This window comes from Pseudorca crassidens, chromosome 18 (assembly GCF_039906515.1).
Source record: "Pseudorca crassidens isolate mPseCra1 chromosome 18, mPseCra1.hap1, whole genome shotgun sequence".
Taxonomy (NCBI): Eukaryota; Metazoa; Chordata; class Mammalia; order Artiodactyla; family Delphinidae; genus Pseudorca; species Pseudorca crassidens.
Window position 1 is genome coordinate 57,101,785 of NC_090313.1, and position 23,243 is coordinate 57,125,027.

General features: G+C 43.5%; 1 protein-coding gene across 8 annotated transcripts in view; it reads right to left on the reverse strand.

Annotated features, from left to right (window-relative positions):
* ENOX1 (ecto-NOX disulfide-thiol exchanger 1) overlaps nt 1-23,243 on the reverse strand; it is a 604,516-nt gene that overhangs the window by 35,017 nt on the left and 546,256 nt on the right. For all 8 annotated transcript variants that reach the window (XM_067713986.1, XM_067713985.1, XM_067713979.1 and 5 more), the window contains one exon: nt 1,882-1,984. In XM_067713986.1, coding sequence (XP_067570087.1) covers nt 1,882-1,984 — 103 coding nt within the window. The remainder of the gene's footprint in view (nt 1-1,881; nt 1,985-23,243) is intronic.

Sequence of the window (23,243 nt, forward strand, 5' to 3'; positions counted from 1 at the left end):
AACATAGTGTGCATATATATATAATCTATCCATCTATCTATATATACAGTAACTATTTAGCAGATATTGTAAATGAACTATGTTCTCCAAGTAGAACATAAAAGGAGAAGCAGCAGTCTATTGTGAGAGGAAGGAAATAAAGAAAATGGATACCTATTTCCATTTTTTTACCGTCAAGTGGTCTATATTATTCAGACTTAAAGAGGGAGAGTTTACTGCTGATCATTAATTACGTGCTCTGTTCATACCCTGAAAGTATCATGGGGGAAATCACAACTTTGTCACACTGAGCGAAAGAGAAACAGTTGTCAGAGTTTGACACATTTTCCAATAGGAGAAAAATCCAGTTGCTAACTACATACAGGTTCATTTTGGGTTCCTGGAACTGATAGCACATCAGCATGTCTTATGAAATTTGTGCACGGCATGTTATCACAGCTGTATATCATCACAGAGGGAAAAAAATAATTGGTTTTCCTTGGAGTAGCTCTAAGTTGATGTCATATTCAATAACCTTGTAGTTGAAAAAATCTATAGATGATGGATGAAGTTGGGACTATCTTTTGAATTTAATTCCTCCTGTGCCAGCTTCTACAGGACCTGATGTACCTGTCATTTTGAGGTGAGTGCATATGCAATATTTAGAAACTGCAACCAGGCGGTACTTCTGCCAGGTAACGAACCACAGAAGAACAGTTTGTCTCATGTGTACAACAGCCTCGTTCCTCACTCTTAATCATGCCATAGAGGAGCCAGGCTAAACTTGGACGCTAACACTGGGGTCAGTGCCAAGGTGCAGCTTGAATCAATGCTGTGCATCAGGGAGTGAAGCTGGTGGCTTCTCCTTCTCTGGATTTGAGAACTCTGGAGACAGCCTTAAATATACAGGCTTCGAAGGTGGGGTCCCAGGCACGGTACCACCACAGCCCCACTAGAAGACTTCCTTATGAGACTAAGTACTGCTTTTGTATACACTGATCACTATCAAGTGGGGACAGGGTTGGATTGGGAGTCTGGGGTTAGCAGATGCAAACCGGTATATACAGGATGGATAAACAACAAGGTTCTACTGTACAGCACAGGGGACTATATTCAATATCCTGTGATAAACCAGAATGGAAAAGAATATGAAAAAGAATGTATACATATATGTATAACTGAGTCACTTTTCTGTACAGCAGTAATTAACACAACATTGTAATTCAACTATACTTCAATAAAAGATAAATAAATAAGAAAAGAGAGAATATTTAGAGCTTTCTCTGGTCCTGACAAAGAAAAAGCCAACTTAGATATATTTCGTGGGGCAACTGAACATGTTTAGGTGAACAGCAACTTCCTTGCTGCTTCTTTCCCCTTCCTTAGGGGCCAGCTCGTCTTATTTATCTTGGATAAATGAGTCCAGACTTGGGCAGGGAAGCCTGGCTAGACTGTCCTCGATTGGCCTAGCACTGTAGTCTAGATGTCCCTGTATCATCAGCATTTCAGGTTTGGCCTTGGGACTGACCTCAGGACGTGGCCGCTCCCGAGCCTGGGGATCTGGCTTGGGGTGGAACTTTTGCACTGAACCCAACCTGGCATCCCGTTGTGTCCACATTTTGAAATTCAGATTTATAACATGTGAAATGCAAGTTAATCTGTTTTCCTTGTACTCAGTTTTATGTTGGATAACCAACTGATATACATAGTTACAGAAGAGCAAAGTCCCCACTGGCTTGCATGCCCCTAATTTGAAATGTGTGTAATACAATCCTGATGAAGTTAATCCTACCTCTGACAAAGCTTTTAAATCATTAACAAGTTGGAGGTGAATTACTTAAATACTGTGTAAGTGAATTATTACCTACGAGAGAACAGATGAGGAAAACAGAAGTTCCTTACCGATCAGCAGAGCTTCTTTCTCTGATTTTAAGCCTTGGCTTCTTTTCTCAATATTGTTCTCTCGGTCTTGGTTGACCAATGCGACTGTCAACACATTAATTTCCTATAAAGTTGAAAAACAAAAACATATAGGTGTTTATGTAGTTTCTGTGCATTCCAACAAAAGCCACCAGGTCTTTTAAACTCTATAAAAGAGGTCATCACGTCCATTTATAACTGAAGATCAACTTTTATAAGTGATTGATCTATTTGCCCAAGAGTAGAAAAGTAATTCTAAAACTTAGCCTCCTAGCTACTGCTCCCAGCAAACTAAGTAGCTCTTTGCAAAAGTGGCACATTTTGTGCAATTATCTTACGTTTTTAATCCATGTTTTGATAAAACTGTTAGCAACAACTATTTGACTTTAGCTACTTTAACAAAGTTTTTATTTCAAATATGAAAAAATTTCCTGAAAAGCATATACAGACTCATTTATAATACTATGCAAGTAATTTGTGTGAGTGTGTGGGGAAACAGGGCCTATTGGGAAGGTGAGATAGAACTGTTGTTAGGAGTGTTTAAGGTGAGTAAGTCTATGTCCTTATATATAACTGCAAAAGGTAGAAAAAGCAAAGGTTGGTAAATCGTTTTCTCTGGAAACTAGAAATGAAGAATTGTACAACAAGCCAGTATGTGAAACATTGAGGCTCGACTATTTTTAGTTCTTTTAGTATTAGTATTATTATTCTTTGGCGGTACGCGGGCCTCTCACTGTTGTGGCCTCTCCCGTTGCGGAGCACAGGCTCCGGACGCGCAGGCTCAGCGGCCATGGCTCACGGGCCCAGCCACTCCGCGGCATGTGGGATCCTCCCGGACCGGGGCACGAACCCGTGTCCCCTGCATCGCCAGGCGGACTCTCAACCACTGCGCCATGAGGGAAGCCCTCTTTTAGTATTTTTAATTTAAAAACAGAGAAAAAGATTTAACTCATATTCTCCCAGACTTGATATTAGGACTCAAAATGGAGAATGATTTAATAGGAGATCAAATTTAATGATCAGAGACCTGCATATATGGGATGGTAGAATCATTAGGGTAGTGGAATCTCATTGGAGGGAAATTTCTCACTTAAGATAGGCCTTAAATAAGGACTAGCACATTGGACAAAGAGTTAAGGATACTGTTTCCATTAGATGATAAGGACTCTGTCAGAAGGACAAAGGGTAGGTAGGGAGGGACAAAGGACAACTTAGATGGTTTGGCAGGTGTTCCCAGGACTGGAACTGGTTACAGGATAGATATTTAGCTAGTTTAAATAAATTAACAAAGTTGGCCAGATAAAAGAATATAGGAAATTACTGGGAGCATTTTGAGCATGTAAAGATTCTACCTGAAGGCATTCAAATTAAGGCTGGTCCAAGGCAAGTCGAGCCAGTTAGACTTAAAAGGTCACTAGAAAGATGCTCTTATACTTCTAAAAAGGGATCTTGGGAAGCAGTCCCAGTAGAAACACAATCCAGAACTTGAAAACAACAAACCCAAAGGTGTATGTAGACGGGATCAGAATATTTTATAAAGAGAAGTCACAGGGAATTCCTTCTGTGATGAAATAACATATGGATGTGTTTTAAGGGCTTGAAGAGGTATAGGAGGAAAGAGAGCAGAAGGGGAACTCTCATTTCCATTATAGTCAAAGGTGTGTCCAAAAAAAATATTAACTAGGATGATGATTGTATTATTTAAGAAAAATATAAATAATGAAGCTCATGGCTGAGTGGAAACGGTCTCTCCAGGAAGGGGTGATCTGTTAACAGCCTGGATGGTAACTGGAGCCAAATGGAATTACTGAGGAGAGTTTAGCAGAGAACAGGTCCACATTAATTGCCAACACTGAGTGGTGTCCTGAGGCCATCACGCAGTTAAGGATCCAGGTTTATTAAGGAAAATGAACCACAGAGGGCAGGCAGCACATCAGGAACCAGCAAGAGGTGGCAAGGGCAGGCCAGACTAAGCCTAGTCAAGGTGCTGTAAGGCACCTGTTCCCATGTCCAAAGCTGGAGTCATAAAGAAAGGGCACTTTGAGCAGTCTCCAGCAGTTGCTACTGGATCAACAAGTCTACAAGGAGCCAGACAGGACTTGCCAGTGACTGCTACTTTGACGATGTTTTAGGGCTGGCTACATGAGGATGGAAAACTAAGAGTCTGTGGAAATATTTCTTGAGACTGAATATTGCAGCCTATGCTCTGCCGACCACAAATGGTGTGTTCCTGCATGGTCATCGTCTGTGACCGTGGAGTAGACACACCTCTGCCAGGCTCCGACAGCAAGCAGTGCAGCAGGCCTGGCCCAACAGAGAACCAAGGCTTGGCAGATGGTTCAGCCTTTGGGTACCACTGTGAGTTCTGTCCAGGGTGGAGATGTTGCTGCTTTTCTGACTCCCCCAGAGGGAGAAGAAGAGCTCTGCCAGGAAGCGGTACAAGACTTCAGCTCATCAGGCAGGTTCCAGTTACAATTGCATATTGTAATAAGGTGGCTTCAAGAGCTTACGGAAGGGGAACTCTCATTTCCATTATAGTCAAAGATGTGTCCAAGCATGTAAACAAGAGACTTGGGTCTTAAACACCATTTAGTGAAGTGGACCAACTTGTGACCACTCAGAAGCGTTACTACTGACTAAGCGGCCTAGAGCCTAAGCCTGCCTCAGGCATGATATAAAAGCTCAGACCCTTCAGAAAGAGACCCTTCAGAAAGAGACAGACAAATATCACTTATCTGCGGAATCTAAAATATGACACAAGTGAACTTATCTACGAAACAGACTCACAGACACAGAGATCAGACTTGTCGTTGCCAAGGGGGAAGGGAGGAACCGGGGGAGGGGTGGAGTGGGAGTTTGGGATTAGCAGATGCAAACTGTTATTTATAGGATGGATAAACAACGATATCCTACTGTATAGCACAGGGAACTATATTCAATATCCTGTGATAAACCATAATGGAAAAGAATATGAAAAAGAATGTGTGTGCGCGCGTGTGTGTGTGTGTGTGTGTATACACACACACACACACACACACACATATATATGTATAATGGAAGCACTTTGCTGTACAGCAAAAATTAACATTGTAAGTCAACTATACTTTAATAAAATAAATTTTTTTAAAAGTTCAGACTATTGCTGACAGAGTCACAGAATTAATGAGATGGGTGAATGCTTTTGTTATACATTTTGCCAGAGACGTAATTTAAAGTTAACATGGGTGTGTTTTAAGGGTTAGAAGACAGGACAGTAGTTTTAGATAGCCACTTGACGTGCCGTGCTTTTATCTTTTTCCACTATAACAAAAAAGGCGAGGAGTATTGTAATGACTCATGACTCACTGGTTCCTTAGAAAAGTAAAATTAATTTGATTTGTCGGTATTTGTAGTAGAGTTGTTTAATTTAACAAGAGAATTACAGTTATTAGTAGGTGGCGAGTTTGGGGTTGTCTTCAAAGTAGATATAAGCAATATCCGTACCCTCTTTTTGTGTTTTCATTTAGCTAAATTATCATCCAATGTCTGTCAAAAGAGCTCCATCATTATAACTGGTTAAAGGGAGTACACAGAGAGAAGGTGGAACTAAATAATTCCCCAAGTCAAACCCTTCTTGCATTTAAGCTAAGCCTATTTTTACTTTCAGCCACTCAATAAGTATTTATGCTGCATACATATATTACATGCCTACCACATGCCAAGGAATGCTACGTTTTAAATGATACTGGGTCTAAAAGTGGCAAGAGGTGCATGCTTACCAGCAAGCAATTCTTAATAAAATGTCTGTAAGAAAGCTTACAGGAAATGTCAGTAGATGGAGCTGGAGAAGTAGGTGGACCGGGATAAGGAGCTTGGATTTTACCTGGAAGGCTTAATGAGTGAAGAGTGTTCAACACAGGAGTTACATGAACAGTTCTGCATTTTAGGATACTGGTTTGCAGGAGGTGGAAGTGGGGGCAGGGATGCCAGGTTAGAGCCTATTGCAATTGTCTATTTAATTCTGACCTTTTTATAACGAGGGTAGAACCCAAGTCAGTGATGTGCAGAGGGCGAAACATAAGAGATATTTAAGAGGTAGAACTAAAAAAAATCTGATGACCTGGTGGATGAGGAAAATGTTGAGAATGACTCAGTGCCTCCGTGAAAAGGAAAACAGAGAAAGAAGCAAGTATGGGTGAAGATAATTTGTCCAAATTGGAACTTAAGGTTTCTATGACATATTGTCAAGATAACTGAGAGAAAGTAGGATCCACAGGTTTTTGAACTTCGAAGCAAGGCCCTGACAGCCCTTTTATGGCCCATTTCTCAAGTTAGTGTTTGTAGCACACAACCCTGATGTCTCCTTCTGGGACAAAGAAAAGGCTTGCTTATTGCTTGATATAAAAGAGATGGCTCCCTCAAGCTCACTGTTCCTCTCCTGTAACGTAATCCACTGTACATTCAGGCTTCCATCTGGGCCCCTCTATGGGGGCGTGATCAGCCTGTAAGATCCGTGAGGATGAAGCTGGTGAAGCCAGGACCACTGTCTTGGGAGCACAGGATAGAACCTCAAATGGACATCTGCCAAAACCTTCTCTGAGAAGAACCCATCACAAAAGGGACAAACTGACCATATGGGAGCACATTTTCAAGGACATCAGAGGATATCTAGTTTGTGCTTCGTCTCCAACTCTATAAATCCATGCTTCAAGTCTAAGTCCTGGTCCTACCTTAAGAGTTTCACATTCTCTACCCAGAATGTTCCAACTTATCTCTTCAGTAATTGAGGAATACCTTTTACTGGGATGTTGGATCGTAAGTTAGAAAGACTTTGCCCCTTTCTTAAAAACTTCACTGTTCTTTTGACTCATTCCTACCCCAACTCTCTGGAATATAGAAGGAAACTTTCATCATTAGAAACATAAAATTAGTAGACTCTTTATCTTTTATCACATACACATCCTTTATCCTGATAGTTGTAATATGTCCTGAAGAATTACGTGTCTACCGGTGAAGGTGTTCCAGGTGCTTAGAGATTGCAAACTGGACGTGGATCAGTGCAGATGGAGGTTATTAAGGACAAATTGTTAATGGTGTACAAAGTATACAGTAGGGAGGAAACATTAGGATGGGGATCAAGAGTTTCCGCACAGTGAGATCAATAGGATTATGAAACAGTATTCCAAAGGAAGTGGTGAGAACACCATTCACTTGACACAGTAAAAAGCACTGCAGACTAGAAAATGCACAATAAGTAACAATTCTGCACTTGGCAGGAGAATGAACAAGGTTATCTAATAAATCTTTTCTCAGTCTACCTTTTAACTCTAATTTCTGTGATACTTAGAAGGAATCATTAAAAGGCTGGAAGAAGAGGTTTTTCAATATCTGAAACTAGATATCATGCAGGTTTTTTTTAGACTTCTTAAAGGTTAAGCTACTCAAAGGCAGAAATTTCCCCTCGAAGAGTCCTTGTCAATTACTTTAAGAAATGGTCAAAGTAGTTTATCCATTTAGAAAAGCTCTTTTTAAATAACTTACTGAGCTAGAACTGTGCTTTGCTGTTGTTCTGTTTTTGTTCCCCTACACCTACCCAAGCCCCTAAGAACCAAGCATACGGTTTCTTCAGCCTGATAAAAGCCTTTCGTTCTTCCTTTCACTTCGTTATTCCTGTGACCTGCTTAACTTTAGTGCTATTTGCTTTCGGCTGCAAAGCCTCTCGAATACATGGTGCATACCCACTGTATCTCCTGTCTCACCACCTGAAACCTCAGCTTTCTCATTAATCACCCGATGAAACTATCCTTTGAAAGATTTTCAGGGACTATTTTCTCAGTCTTCGTACCATGTGAGATTTGACATCACTGACTCTGCCCCCTTAAACCATCTGCCTCATTTGCTTCTGTTACATAAGAAGTCCTGGTCTTTTTCCTCCTGATTTTTTATTTCATCTTCATTGGTTTTTTTCTTCCCTCTGCGGGCCCAGTACACATGGATAAGAAGGTTACTTTCTCCTTTTATCCTCTAACTTTGGTACTTTTGCCAAAGCTCAGTCACCACTTTTTCTTCTCTGTTTCCTTTGATCAGAGTTCTTTCATTCTCACGGGTTCAACTATCGTCACACTTAACTCTTTAACTTCTGTTCCTTATCACCAACTGACCACTGGGTTTGTTTGCTTGAAATGATCACTTCCCATTTCAAATTCAGAACGAGAGGTGGTCATGAGGTGGTAGGGGACATACTACATGCTTAAGTTTTAGCCTTAGCTCTTCCACTAACAGTTAGTTGACCTGGGGCAAGTTACGCAACATCTTTAAGCCTCAGATCAGTTGTCTAAAAATGAGGGTGCTGGGTAGGGTCCACCATCTCTGAATAATGCTTTATGGAACCCCGTCAGCCCTACAGAGGTGACATGGAAGGTCCAAGGAGCGGATCGCTAGAATTCCCACTCCATTCCTACTTGCTTCTGTTTTATAATACAGGACTTCTATTTAAGGCTTCCTTGAAAGGAATGTCCTTATTTTGAAAAATGTGTGAATCCAAGTCCTTCCTGATGTGGTGGTTCTTCTAAACTTCTATAATTTTATGGACAACAATTCACCTCACATGTCAGACCGCATTTTCCTCTAACTTTTCTGTTTCTGCTAGTAGCACCGTCATTCTTCCACTTGCAGGCCTTTGATTCATTCTCTTCTCTCCCCTAAGGCCTCTCTAGACTTGAATTCTATCAAGTATCTGTGAAATGTCTCTCATTCCCCTTCCCCATTTCCACTACCAGTGCTCTACTGTCACTTCTCCTCGTTTCTTACTTGGACCACCCCAAGAACCTCCTACCTTGTCTATGCCTTTGGTTTCTTCCTCTTCCAGTCCACCTTACATGATATTACCAGATCAGTTTCTAAAATGCCGCTTTCATCTTGTCAATCTCCAATTTAAAACTCAGATGCTTTCTGATAACCCGTAGGAAAAACTCCGATGCTTTCCAATAATCCATGGGAAAATCAGATTGAGCCTGGCATTCAGGTTCAATCCTACCGATACAGCCTATCTCCTTTAGATGTTCTGTCCAGATACGTTCAGAGAAAGCTCTCTCCTTTTCTTCACCGCCTCCTACCTATATTTTTATACATAGCACAAGTCCCGTATCTCTTAAGGGCATTTATTCCAGGCTATTTGTACATTTTCCTTATCTCAGCACATTTCCCCTGTCACTTCTGTGGCAGCTGGCCACTTACACGTTTGGAATAAACTGAATCACCTGTGTTTGTTTCCTCAACAAAACCGCCAACTCCTTTAGGGCACTCACCATATCCAAGCAAGTGAGACAGCATGGCCGAAAGGGATCCGTGTTCTAATTCTGTCACCATTATTTATGTACTAGGTAACTTTAGGCAGGGTATCTCTGAACTTTCTTTTACATAAATCATGGATGATAACCTATCCCTACCCCCCGGGGTGCTGTGAAGACCAAATGTCATACGTGACACGGTGCTTTTGAAAACTATAACCTTCCAGGAAGGCATCACTATTATTACGATTGTTACTCACTTTTATTATCCTCAGGACTGAGTGGATACAGCACAGGTACATAATAAATACTTGGGGTACTAAATCTAGGTGAGAATTCTGTATAAGACCCTGACTACAATGATATAAAAACATGGATGCGAAAGTGATAAACTGTCATGGGATTCAAACTGTACATATTGTCTGTTTTCTAAATGTTCTGTGGCACTGTTCTTCTACTGCTATCCTTATACTTTAAAAAGAAATAAAAAGAAGCCTATGACAGGCAGATGCCATGTTGAAGAGCTATATGTAAGCACAGCCGCTAGCTGACTACTTGACTGAGTAACATACCAAACGACATCCTCCCCACACCACACACGTATGAAATCTACCCTGTGGCCCTCCAAGGGCTGGCGGGCCCTATAGCTCCTAGCGCAAGGTGAGTGGGGCCGTTGTCAAGGTCCGCATGGTAAAGATTCCTCATGTCACTTCCCACACCGTCACCACCACACCATAAGGCCTGACTCTTAGACATCACACTCCATGGAATCAAGGGCCCTGTAGACTGTGGTCAAGATGCCAGTTAGCTACTTCAGTCTCCTTTACTCAGAATTTTTTCAGAGTACCCAAAGTAACCCAGCAAGTGACAGGCCAGTCTCCACCAACCTTCAGGGATTCCTTGTAAGATTAGAACCATGGTCGGAGGAGGAAGGGGGATGGGGATACGTCTCACACCTTCCTTTATGAGCCAGTGACTGTCACGCTGCAGGTGCCCAGTGGCTGATAAATGAAGGAACGGCCCACAGACAATGGCCTGGAATAGTGAAAAAAAATGACGGATCTGGACACAGAAGACTGGTTCTAATGGCCACTCGCTGTGTACCCTTGTTTCATGATTCCTGTTTGTAAAGAGAGGGATTTGAAGCAGATGAGCTCTACAGTGTCTTCTTGCTCCAATATTTCATCTCTGCTGTGTGCCCTTTTCCCTGACTTGGAGTTTCCCTTCAGAGTAAGGCAGCCAACGTGGTACTGACAAGGTTCACTTATCCTGGATTTCAGTGCCAATAAAATTAGAAGGAAGAGAAGAAGAAGAGGGAGGAAAAAAACATTTAAAAAGCAAATGGATGAGAAAAGGATTGATGAGAATGAGTAACTGAGTAAGCTTCAAAATTTCTTACGGTTCAAGGGAATGCAGGATCTCGGGAATTTTCTGTGGCTTAGAAGTCCCAAGGCCTCACTAATCTTACCAGTTGCTGAAGGTTGGTACTGCCAGTCCTGAGGGTCATGGGTCCCCACCCACCTGTCCCTTTTCTCAGAAGCCTTTGATGTCCAGGGTCTGCAGAGGGGAGCCTCAGAGGCCCAACAGGCTTCAGTCTCAGAGAGACCGTTTGAGAGCAGATGTGTGGAGCGCCGGCCCTCAGCCAACAGTTAGTGATTCATCACAACACTAGCACATTTTACACACTGGGATATGAGCCACCTCATTGGGCTTCAGTTGCTGGACTCAGACCCAGAGTGCATGCATTATGTCCTAAGACAACTCCAAGATTTTCTAAGATTTCCACTTGCAAAGATTAAAATCAGTGAGAACTGGTGATGCATCATAAAAAGGACCCTTTAAGGGCTTCCCTGGTGGCGCAGTGTTTAAGAATCCGCCTGCCAATGCAGGGGACACAGGTTCGAGCCCTGGTCCAGGAAGATCCCACATGCTGCGGAGCAACTAAGCCCGTGCGCCACAGCTATTAAGCCTGCGCTCTAGAGCCCGTGAGCCACAACTACTGAGCCCGTGTGCCACAACTACTGAAGCCTGCGTGCCTAGAGCCTGTGCTCCACAACAAGAGAAGCCACCGCAATGAGAAGCCCGCACACTGCAGTAAAGGGTAGCTCCTGCTGTCCACAACTAAAGGAAGCCCGCTCGCAGCAACAAAGACCCAACGCAGCCAAACATAAATGAAGAAATAAATTTAATTTAAAAAAACCTTTAAAAAAATAAAAAGGACCCTTTAAAAAAGAGAAAACTCACTGTGGTTTAGTTACCAGAGATATCCACGTAAAGCATTTCTCCTGGTGGCTTTCTTTTTAGATCACTCTTGGTTATATTTATTTAATAAACACATATAGTGCTTAGTTGGTGCAGGTAGTATTCTAAGAACTTTACAAATATGAGCTCACCCAATCCCCCTAACAGCTCTAGGAGGTCAGTACATTTTACAGATGAGGAAAATGAGGAATGGAGAGGCCAAGGACTTGTCTAAGGTCACACAACTAGTAAGAAGCAGACTCAGGATGTGAACCGATGCTGTCTCACTCCAGACTCTTAACCGCCATGCTGGGCTGCCTCTCTTGAATGGACTGTAATGTCAGCCTATTACAGTCCTTGTCAACTGAAAAATTCCTGTTGACCACGGGGACGCCATCCTCTTCTGAGGGCTGCCAGCAGTCCGGGCCTCTTGGGGGGCCAGCAGGGGCTCCATACTGGCTGATGAGCGGTGGCTTGGGTGCATTCGTGAACGCAAAGGGGAGCAGAGCAGAAGGGCAGCAGGGGCCTGGCCCAGGAGCAGTGTTAACTGGGATGGGCCTGGCTCTCTGCTGCTGTTAGGTGGTGACACCTTGTCCTTTGGCCAAGTGTGACTTGTAACCATGGTTACAACAGGCACGCAGTTTGGAAGATGTGTGCAGGGGAAAGCCGAGGTCGAGGCAGCGCTCCAAAGACCAAATGAGGGCCACGGGCAGGACCGGCCAAGCAGATGAAGAGACTCGGGCAGGGGGACTGGGGGAGCCCCAGCTATACCCCAAGTATGTGATAATAAAGCAGAACCACTGAGGTGATGGGATAAAAGAGAAAAGCGGGGGATACAGAAGCCATTCTAAAGGAAGAACGGACAGAGGAAAGAAAAGAATTAAAAACTTTTCAGCAAAGTCTGGACCACTAGCAGAATAATGATGCTAGAATCAGAGGTCACAAAGAATGAGAAGTACTGGCTCCAGTATTTCAGAAATACTGGATGTGAGGTCTTGGAAAGGTAGCGCGAAATATGGGTCATAGGCTCAGGATAGCATCTGGGCTGGCAGGGGCTCTCCAGCCCATCTGCCGTCTCTCCCCCATCCCGCAGGTAACCGGGGAGTTGTCCTTGCCACCCTCAGAGTGTCTCTGCCTGGTCTTCATGTGCCCGCTCTACCTGCAGCCATTTCTCTACAAAGCGACAGTGTCCTCAGTTGCTAGCACAGTCCCCTGCACGTGGTGAATCTTCAACCAATATTGTTTGAAAGAATAAATGGTAGACTCTCGGTAATATTTGTTGAATGAATCTGTTATTACCCAGAGAGGATAAACTTCATAGGTGAGACCGACGGGCAGTCACAGGATCTGGTCAGTACCCGTGGCTGGGAGTGATTTCCCAGAAGTCTAGGAGGACTACATATAATGGAGAGGGGAAGAAACAATGCAGTCGCTTCGGGTATGTTACATTCTTCTGGTCCCTAAATGTATTTGATGTAGCATCATTTTAAAGTAAAATAATTTCTTTACTACTTTAGATTTAGACAGTAAAAAGTTAACTTTGAGTTTGTATCTATTATTAGTGCTTTCAATATTTTTTTTTTTTTTGCGGTACACGGGCCTCTCACTGCTGTGGCCTCTCCCGTTGCGGAGCACAGGCTCCGGACGCGCAGGCTCAGCGGCCATGGCTCACGGGCCCAGCCGCTCCGCGGCATGTGGGATCCTCCCGGACCAGAGCATGAACCTGTGTCCCCTGCATCGGCAGGCGGACTCTCAACCACTGTGCCACTAAGGAAGCCCTTCAATATGTTTTTAAATTAAATATTAACTTTTTTTTGGGAGACCATAATATAAGTTTATAAACTTTTCCCTTTCTTTTCCTGTTTAAAATTTAAGATAATTCTCTAGTTCACGTTCTTTTTTTTTTTTAACATCTTTATTGGAGTATAACTGCTTTACAATGGTGTGTTAGTTTCTGCTTTATACCAAAGTGAATCAGCTATACATATACATATATCCCCATATCCCCTCCCTCTTGCATCTCCCTCCCACCCTCCCTATCCTACCCCTCTAGGTGGTCACAAAGCACCGAGCTGATCTCCCTGTGTTATGCAGCTGCTTCCCACTAGCTATCTATTTTACGTTTGGTAGTGTATATATATCCATGCCACGTTAATTCTTAATAATAACGTTTCTTGGTTTTCTCTTTACAAATATATATACTGGCAGAAAACGTACAGAATATAGATTTTAAAAATTAACTGGAATTTTACTGCTCAGATATAAGCACTATTAACATTCAGATATTTACCTTTCATATTTTATATATAACCCTCCTCCCACATACTCATATATATAGTATTATGTAATATATATACACACACATGAATGTATATATATATATAGTTGTGTGTATGTATATATATATAGTTGTTTAATTCTTATTTGAAAAAACAGGATTATCCCACATATACTTTTAACAAGAGAACCCTGATAAGAAAGAGTAATTTCAATTTTGTAATGTTTTCCATTAAAAACTAAGATCATACTACTGCCTGGATCATAACTTAATTATGGCTATCACACTTCACACCAAGCTTAAACTATGGTCTCAAGCTGGTGATGAGATGCCTTTCTTTTGGCATAGTTTTGTGACAATCATATTAAATAAAACCTATGTAAAAATGAGAAAAAAATCTTTTGTATTCCTTTAGCTCCATTCATTACTTAAAGTGTAGGTTGTAGTGTTTTATTTTAGTTTTACTATATGCTGCCATAAATGTTGCCAAGTGAAAAAAAATACACTTGATCTCAGAAACAGTTGTGTGTTTCTCTTCAATACATAAAAAATGGAACCTATACTACTATATCCACACAAGTGAGGCTACCCTTCAGAGCCTGAAAAAGTACTGACATGAAAAATCTCCTCAACCAATAAAAATGGAGCAGCAAACAGAAGAAACTAAAGCGAAATACTTTAAAATGTATGTACGTGCATCCAGAATTAGTCAGTTTGATTCATCTTGTATGATACTGACTCTATTGTGGGTAAAGATTAATTGTATTATGGTGCTCTTGGCATGTTATTTTCCCAGTCCATTTCTCAATATGACATTTCGTATTTTTCTCTGCTACAAAGCATTCACTATCATAACTTTCACCTGCTGAGTTTACGTTACTAATGATAATATTAAAATTCAGAGTCTTTTTGACCTGTACAGAGGTAAATTAGGTCATGAGAATAGATGGGATGCAATCTGATAAATGGGAAAGAGAGACATTTAATTATTATTAAAGTAAAATCAAATTTTACAAGGTTTGCCAGCCATACTGTGAGATCTTAGTAAACATTAGATAGTCTCCCCTCCCTAACACCAAAATCCAATTCTCTCTTCTCACTGCATTCTTGCATATGCCACCTATGAGAAATAGTCCAAGAACAAAGTGGTCTGGATTGCTATGCATGGTTCATGGTGGATGTAGAATTTGGGGTCCTCTGAATTAAAAAGTAGTATGAATAAGGGCAATGATTATAATACTAATCGTTAGCTCTTGCTGAGTGCCTGGTAGATGCCAGGTGTTGGTCCTGCTATTATCCCCATTTTACAGATGATAAAATCGAGGCACAAATAAGCTAAGTACTTTCCTCAGCTCACATACCTAGAGAGTAGTGGCTGTAACACCGGGCCCCAGGTAGCCAGACTTTGGAGCTATTAGTCTATACTGCCTTCTGTCCAAGTTACTTCTCAGGGAATCACAACTTCTGGACTTCGTTCAAGCCCCTAATCCCAGGCCAAGTCCTTTCCTTGCTGAGAACACTGAAGCCAGTGTTCGGTGATTTCCCTTTTCAGCACCTGCTGTCTCCACAAGGGGCCATGTGCTCCTTGAGGATGGTGACCAGGCTGTGATCGTGTGTGCTCCCAACACACAGCACTCTGTCTACAACACTGCACTGCCCATTGTGTGGACTCGGGTGGACACAGGAGCAGCTAGTTGTGAGTCCACCTATCTTTTGTGTATTCTCCAAATGGCTGTGATTTCTTATAAACCAGAGCCTGGCAATTAGTAACTGTATATTTTCCTTTGGGGACTGAATCACAGCAAAGTTCACCATTTAGACTAAAGTCTCTGGACACCTCAGTTCAGTATAGTTCGATTAGAATTTATCAAACCTCCCCCACTCTCTCATCCATCAAGTATGTATTGAGCACCTACTATATGGTTGGTTTTGTGCTAGATAAGATTCAAAGATGAGTAATAGTGGTTCCTGCCCTCAAAGAACCTAAGAGTCTAGAGCATGTAACAGGCATGTAAAATATACTGAAAGACGGTGTGAAGTAACTATGACAAGGGTTGGCCTTGGGGGCTGTGGAAGCCCCTAGCAGCACCTAATCTGAACTGGAGTGGACAGCAGGCAGCAGTTACCCAAAGTGTGGTCTGCAGACGGATGGCCCTGGGAGCTTATTAGCAAATTCTCAGGCCTCAGCCCAAACCTTCCCAATCTCAAACTCTAAGGGGGGAGCCCAGCGATCTGTGCTCTAAGAAGCTCTCCTTTGGATTCTGTTGCTTACTAAAGTTTGGGAAGTATTGCCTTAGAGAACGTAAGACTCACAGACGCATAGCCACAGGCAAAGAAAACTTATACCAAGTTAAAGCTGTATCGTAAGAAAGCTGGATGAGTGACCCCTACCACCTCAATTCTAACTTTCACAGTCGGCAAGACTTCTGTACGCATCTGAAACTGAACTGCGAGGAGATGTGCTTAATCCTCAAGATCACCTGCAGATAATATAGAAAAGGAAGTGTTTGCATTTCTCACCTAATCGGGCCAAACAGATTCACAGAGCTGTCTGAGGTGGCTGGAGTTTCTACCTCCACTCAATCATCGGTCAACAAGTGTTATAAATGTATTACAGATGTGCCCACCTACACAGGCTCATCACTCTGTTAGGTTCTGTAACACACACCTACACATTACCTGCCCTTAAGGCACTTACCCCTGAGTTGTGAAGCTAGGCATATCATAACTGGGTTGTTCAGAATGTCTGGGATAATGATAACTACTGGGGGAATATTTAGAAGATGGTAATTGATTTGGGCTGACCTTAGGATAAGACCCCAAGAAGTAGGAATCGAGCTGGGCTTCAACACAGCAGAATTTGCATTGCTGGCAAAAAGCATGACATGATAGATGGAGGAAAGCTGAATTACCAATAAAAATATCTAATTATTTAGAGTTTTTCATGGATGGTGCACCTAGCCGAATTCGACCTGTTGACTAAAGCCATTTATTCAGGATCCCAGGTCAACAGTTATTCCCAATAGCAGGCCAACAGTTATTCTGTTCTTACCAAGGGGACCGACTTGAATACTGCTGTGTAAAATGTCCAGGAACAGGCTTCCCTGGTGGAGCAGTGGTTAAGAATCCACCTGTCAATGCAGGGGACACGTGTTCGAGCCCTGGTCTGGGAAGATCCCACATGAGGCGGAGCAACGAAGCCCGTGTGCCACAACTACTGAGCCTGTGCTCTAGAGGCTGTGTGACACAACTACTGAAGCCTGTGAGCCACAACTACTGAGCCTGCAAGCTACAACTACTGAAGCTCGTGCACCTAGACCTGTGCTCCACAACAAGAGAAGCCACTGCAATGAGAAGCCTGCGTACCGTAACAAAGAGTAGCCTCTGCTCTCCGCAACTAGAGAAAGCCTGGGCGCAGCAACGAAGACCCAACGCAGCCAAAAATAAGTAAGTAAGTAAGTAAGTAAATAAATTAATAAATTAAAAAAAAAATGTCCAGGAACGATACCTAAGCTTACAGCGGTAAGACATGTTGTACTTGTGTGCATGTGTGTCAGTGTGTGTGTACGTGTGGTGAGGGGAGTGGGGGATTAGACCCACATAGGTTTGGGGGCTTTACGTAGGTCGCGCGTGCAGACCTTTCTCCTAGTTTCAAGTCATCTTTCTCAAAGCTGGCAATGGCAAGAAACTGTGCAAATTAGATTCTGAAAGTCTCATAAACATAAGTAGCTCATCAGCATACACCGAACAGTCTGGAAACTGTCCAGACGAAGAAAGGCACTCTGAAATCTCACAAGGAAACTGACATAACAATAAAAATGACAGTGACGCAGCATCATGGCCACGAATCTGCCCCACAAGGGCAATTTCAGGGCCGGGGAGGCTGAGGGTTAGAGGATTTTCTTGGGGGAAGGAAAAAAAAAAAAAAAAAAGAAGAGAACTCTTAAAACAACAACAAAACCTATTAAGTGTTCCAAGACTGATGAGTCTTTCTAGAAAGAACGTAAAATGTGAAGGCCTCTTCCACTGGGCAGGGGCAGTAGCTTTCCTCCCCAGCTCAACGTTTGCTCCGCCTGAATTAGGAAGAAAGACATGGAGGGAGTTCAGGCTGAGGTGTGGCCTGAAGAAGTTCCAGGTGGCTACAAACAGGGTGCCTGGTGCCTGGGAGAGCAGGGTGGCCGGGTGCCCCTCTGGGCGGGGTGGGCAGGCCAGGACGGAGGGAGGGAGGGGAGGCTGCATTTGGCGCGAACTCACAGCTGGGGCCGCTTCCCACCTCTCAGGTCCTAGACAGGGTTGGGGGAACGGAGAGGGGCGCCTCTGTCAGAGCAAGGCTGAACGAGTAGAACGCACTTCACTTGCTCATGGGTCCTCTGAAATGTCCAAGTAGTATTTCCAAGTCTGACCTTTGTAGTTACGCCCAGGAAGCCCATCAATATTGCATCTGCAGATTAATATCTGAGTTGTTTGCTTCGAATTCCAGGATAGACTTCTTCTGGGGTAGAGTTTTCATGACGTGGGCATAGTCATGCAACTACAAACACACCCCTGGTGAAGGCCGTTTCGCTTCTCGAGCTGGCAGGGATGGGTGGGATGGCGGTAGCAGCAAGTGATGAAACTTAGGAAAACTCTTCCCGGCACAGTCTTCTCCGCCCCTCTCCCCCTTTTTTCTTCTTTCCGCCTTTCCACCTACTTTCCCCTTCTTTGTCCTCGTCCTTACACATTTCCTCAAAGAAATACCACCGTCTAGTGAGTTCTGTGGCCCTGTGATGGATGAGGTCTGGAGACGAGCAGTGTGTGTGGTGAGAGAATGACTGCCCTGTGCAGCGTTACACAACCCTCCTGAGACCCAGGGAGTGCTGAGCAGAGACTCCTCGCAAGACCAGCGTCAAGACGGTGAGCCGAGCAACGCTCGCCCCAGCCCTGGCCGGCACATTTCACACCTCTTCCTTTCCTGGTCTCTGTGGTTAGCAGAAACTAGGAGTGTAGAAATCACTGTAGAACATTTAATGTTCGAAAAACAACAGCAAGTGTCTAGGAAGCCCTATAGCTCCTGAGAAACAGAGAGAACTAACACCAGGGGACGCTCATCTCCTGGTGAATCCCTGTTCCCTGCTGTTTTCAGGTCACTAATCCCGGTGATATGTCAGCAGGAACCGAAGCTGTGTGAGAGAAGGAGGCGCCCCACTTTCCCCTACCATCTTCCAGAGGCACTAGAACAAAGTGCCTCTGTCCACCTTTTGGGTTCCTGGCTTTTTTCACAAATGCTCCTCAACTTTCTTCCTGTTCCGTTTTGAGCAGCACATCAGGCAGTGCTAAGCTGTATCTCCTGGGAGGCCCGGTTCCTGTGACTGAACTCTCTAGGTTTATTACACTTTAAAATGATATTGCCTGCAATCAAGTCATGTCTGTATATTCCCGTGTGCATCTCTTGTTGACGGTTTTGAGTTTCCATGTATCTTCCTGGCCATATTAGAAATAAAAAGTTAAGGTTCTGTTTGGGCTTAGAACTCATGTTGTCCTTGTACTTGGACATTCTTCTCAATCTCATGTATTCTCTGGAGAGGGTGGGTAGGGGTGGCCTGGGTTTGGGATCCACACAGAGAACAGGTTCTGCCATCCCTAGACCACCAGGAAGACGCTCTAGTTCACAGCACAAAACCCCCAATAACATGTCTCAGTATCATTCTTCTAAATCATTCACGAAGGCTATACCATTTGCCTTTCTCTGCAGAATGTAGACATTCTTGGGAGCCATTTTCATCTCCTGTTGAAGAACTCAGTATCCTCTCTATGTGGTCACATTCAGACAATATTACTGGTTGTCTATCTCATCGGTTGTCTATCTCATCACTTACGATGTAGGGGCTGAGCTTTAATCTTTGTAAAGAGTTAGTGGATCTCTCTCTATCTCTAAATCCCATTCAAATGGAAAAGCATCCCCATTTCAAAAGTGCTTAAATGGTGGATGGATTAACTAATACACTGTTAAAGAATACTCATTGCACACTATCCATGACAGCAAAAACAAATACTATTTTAAAGTCCCACAGCAGGGACTGATTCAATACACACCACGGCACATCTGTGGCATGAAGTATCAGGCAGTCATTAAAAGTTGTACTAAGAAAACATTTAATAACGTGGGGAAATGCTCATGATTTACAATGAAAAAAAATGTATGGCTGTAAAACTGCCCATATAATATGCTGTAAATTTGGTAAAAATGTATATATGTGCACACAGGCGAGGCTGAGGGAAACACAAGAAAGTGTAAACACTAATTTCTGAGTGGTAAGATTGCAGATGATTGTTTTCTTTATATTTTCCACAAAAAGAAAATGGCTCTTTTAAGATAAGAGCATTTGTGTGTGGGGGGGTATTGGATTTATAAAAGTTACCAATCTTCCATTCTAAACAATTGCTTTTGCTTCTGCATCACGTAGGATTATCATTAACCTTTTGGGGGAAGTATATTTGTCTCCAGAGTGGAAAATTTTGGTTTCAGATCTTGATTTTAGCTATATAGGTATCCATGTCTGTGTCAGACCATTTCAGTCAGCACTGAAATTTATGTCTACTTTGGCTGTTTTCGTGTCTCCAAACCCAACCTGTCAGCTTTATTAAACATGCACTAATCCTCCAAATCCTCTAATGGCCAAGCAGGTCCTATCAGCTCCCGTCCTGACAAAAAGGCCTAACTGTAGGCCCAGCTCCAGCTGTGGAAACACATGGCGGGTTGGCAGTGAAGCTCCCGGTAAGGAAACTTCTCGAGTGTTTACTGGAACCAAAAACACTAACCCTGAAGCCAGCTTTGTCCAACTTTGACAGCAGTTCCCTCTCTAATCCTTCCTTGGGGCACATGCTGAGAAGAGAGTTTATGAACAGGGTCTCCTCCGACCATCAGTCCTTTCCGAGGGGGCTGGGTTGGGATGTGTGTGGTTTTTTTCACGTGCAATTCTGGATTTCACAGCAAATGGTGGGGATACGGCTAATTCACAGCAGAAAACATGGTAAACTAGCTGGAAGAAGGCAGCTGGGTGGGTGCAGGAGGGTGGAGTCGGGGTAGAGGTGGGAACGGAAGCACCAGCAGAAGAAAAGCAACGTTACAGAGGCTGTAACTGGAACAAAAGGCCAGAGGCTGGGTGTGAGCATTTAATATGTGAATGGGGCCATACATTACAGGCTAAAGGAAGTATCAGTCCATGAAAAGTCCCCCTTCTTGATTTTAGACATCTACAGAGCAAGGCTGACCCCAGGCAGCTACAGACATGGGTCCATCTCTCTCTGAAGGAAGACAAAGTGGCTACTGATTTTCCAGTTGCGATTTTCAGGGGTCTCAAAGCTCCCTACATACCTACACGTATATACCACTCCCCTCAGACTCTCCTCCCCATGGACCCAATCCTTCCAATAAAGGTCTTGTCTCCAGAGAGTTTAGGGAAACGTGCAAACCAGCTACCTCAAGCCCATTCATTATTCGCACTGTGATATTGACCCAAAGGTGGAGAATGAGTCCTGATGGAATGAGACAGAGGACAAGCCAGTTTTGGTGAGATCGGGGCACGATGACAGAGTCAGCTCCATGTGAGGCAGGAACCACGTCTATATTAGTCACCGATGGATTTCCAGAACCCAGCACAGCACCTGGCACGTGGAAGGATGGAGCAATAATAATACCCAACGCTTCCCGGCCATGTCAACACTGCCTAGCAATGCTCACAATAACCCTATGCGTTAGCTGCAGTCACTACCTTTGTTTTAGAAGTGAACAAAATGGTGGTGCACGGTGCAATGAATGGCCCAGGGTCCCCCAGACAGTAAATGGCGGAACCGGGACTAAAGCCAGGCTACTTGGTGCCCAGATCTGTTCTTAATCTCTACACTCTGCTGCCTCCTTCAATGAAGACTTGTTGATTTACTGAGTCCAAAAGGGATGGAAGGTGAAGTAAGTCAGACAGAGAAAGACAAATATAATATGATATCACTGACATGTGGAATCTAATTTTTAAAAAATGATACAAATGAATTTATTTACAAAACAGAAACAGACTTACAGATAGCGAAAACAAACTTACGGTTACCAAAGGGGAAACGTGGTGGGGAAGGATAAATCAGGAGCTTGGGATGAACATACACACTGCTATGTATAAGATAGATAACCAACAAGGATCTACTTATAGTACAGGGAACTCTACTCAATATTTTCTGATAACCTCTATGTGAAAAGAATCTAGACAAGAATGAATATATGTATATGTATAACTGAATCACTTTGCTGTACACCTGAAACTAACACAACAATGTCAATCAACCATACTCCAATAAAATTAAAAAAAAAAAAAAAAAAAAGAAGGGCTTCCCTAGTGGTGCAGTGGTTGAGAGTCCGCCTGCCGATGCAGGGGACACGGGTTCGTGCCCCGGTCCGGGAAGATCCCACACGCCGCGGAGCGGCTGGGCCCGTGAGCCATGGCCACTGGGCCTGTGCTCCGCAACGGGAGAGGCCGCAACAGTGAGAGGCCCACGTACCGCAAAAAAATAAAATAAAATAAAAAATAAATTTTAAAAAAAAGGGGGGATGGAAGACTGTGTTGGAACACAGACTGGGGGCCTTTGTACAGCCTCAGGCAGTGAGATGGTGAGAAGAAAGACCCCCAGGGGCCGGAAGCACTGTGGCGTCTGCAGTCTCACCCCCGGTATCTGCAGGCGCACGCTCCCTGGGCTGGTGCTCCAGTTCCCTGCCATGCAGCCTGTGGAATGGTGCGAGGGAGGGACAGACCTTTGTGCTGAGGTGTTCCTTACTGTCTCCTCCAGTTCAAGGTCGGGGCCTCCAAGAACAGGCCAGAAGCTACAGGAGGGAAGGATAGAGCCTGAGTCTTCTTGTATTTGACTATGGTCCCAGTTTCCTGTGGGGTTTTTCTTTTTCTTTCGCCTTGTTTGATACATCAGTATGTATATACCCTCTTGTGCTTAACGCACCCAAAGGATGGTAAGCACGTTCTGCAACTGGGCCAAGGGCTCGATGCTAGCAGAGGTTCCGCCATAGGCATCATTAGAATACACGGTTAATGGTAGCTTTCTGCCGCAGCGTGTACTAAACTTGAAGACTGTTCTGCACACAGCATCTCTTCCGTATGCTCTTAACATCTTCACTCTGACAAATTTGAAGACAACTTGAGGATTTACTTACTTACAGAGGCAACGTGAAAAACTGAAAAATCTTTTCTTTTGTGTTTTTGTTTTATTGTTGGGTGGGAAAGGTGTTCCACTAGACAGTGGTAACCTTCAGTGCCACAGATGCAACCTCTTTCCAGACTGCACATGATTTTTGTAACTCCAGTGTGTGAGCCTGAATTATGCAAGTAGAGGAGGGGGCGGTAAAAGCTTTCCTGTAGCAGAAACAAAGAGGGGGGAGAAAAAATTCACGGAAAGCTTCTAGACCGAATTGTTCTATACGTTGCCGGCTTAAGTAGCTACTTTATTTGATCCCTCCTAGCTGTTCCTGCATTTCTTGCATCCTCTCCTTTCCCTTCCACTTTCTCGCCGAGCATATGCAGGTT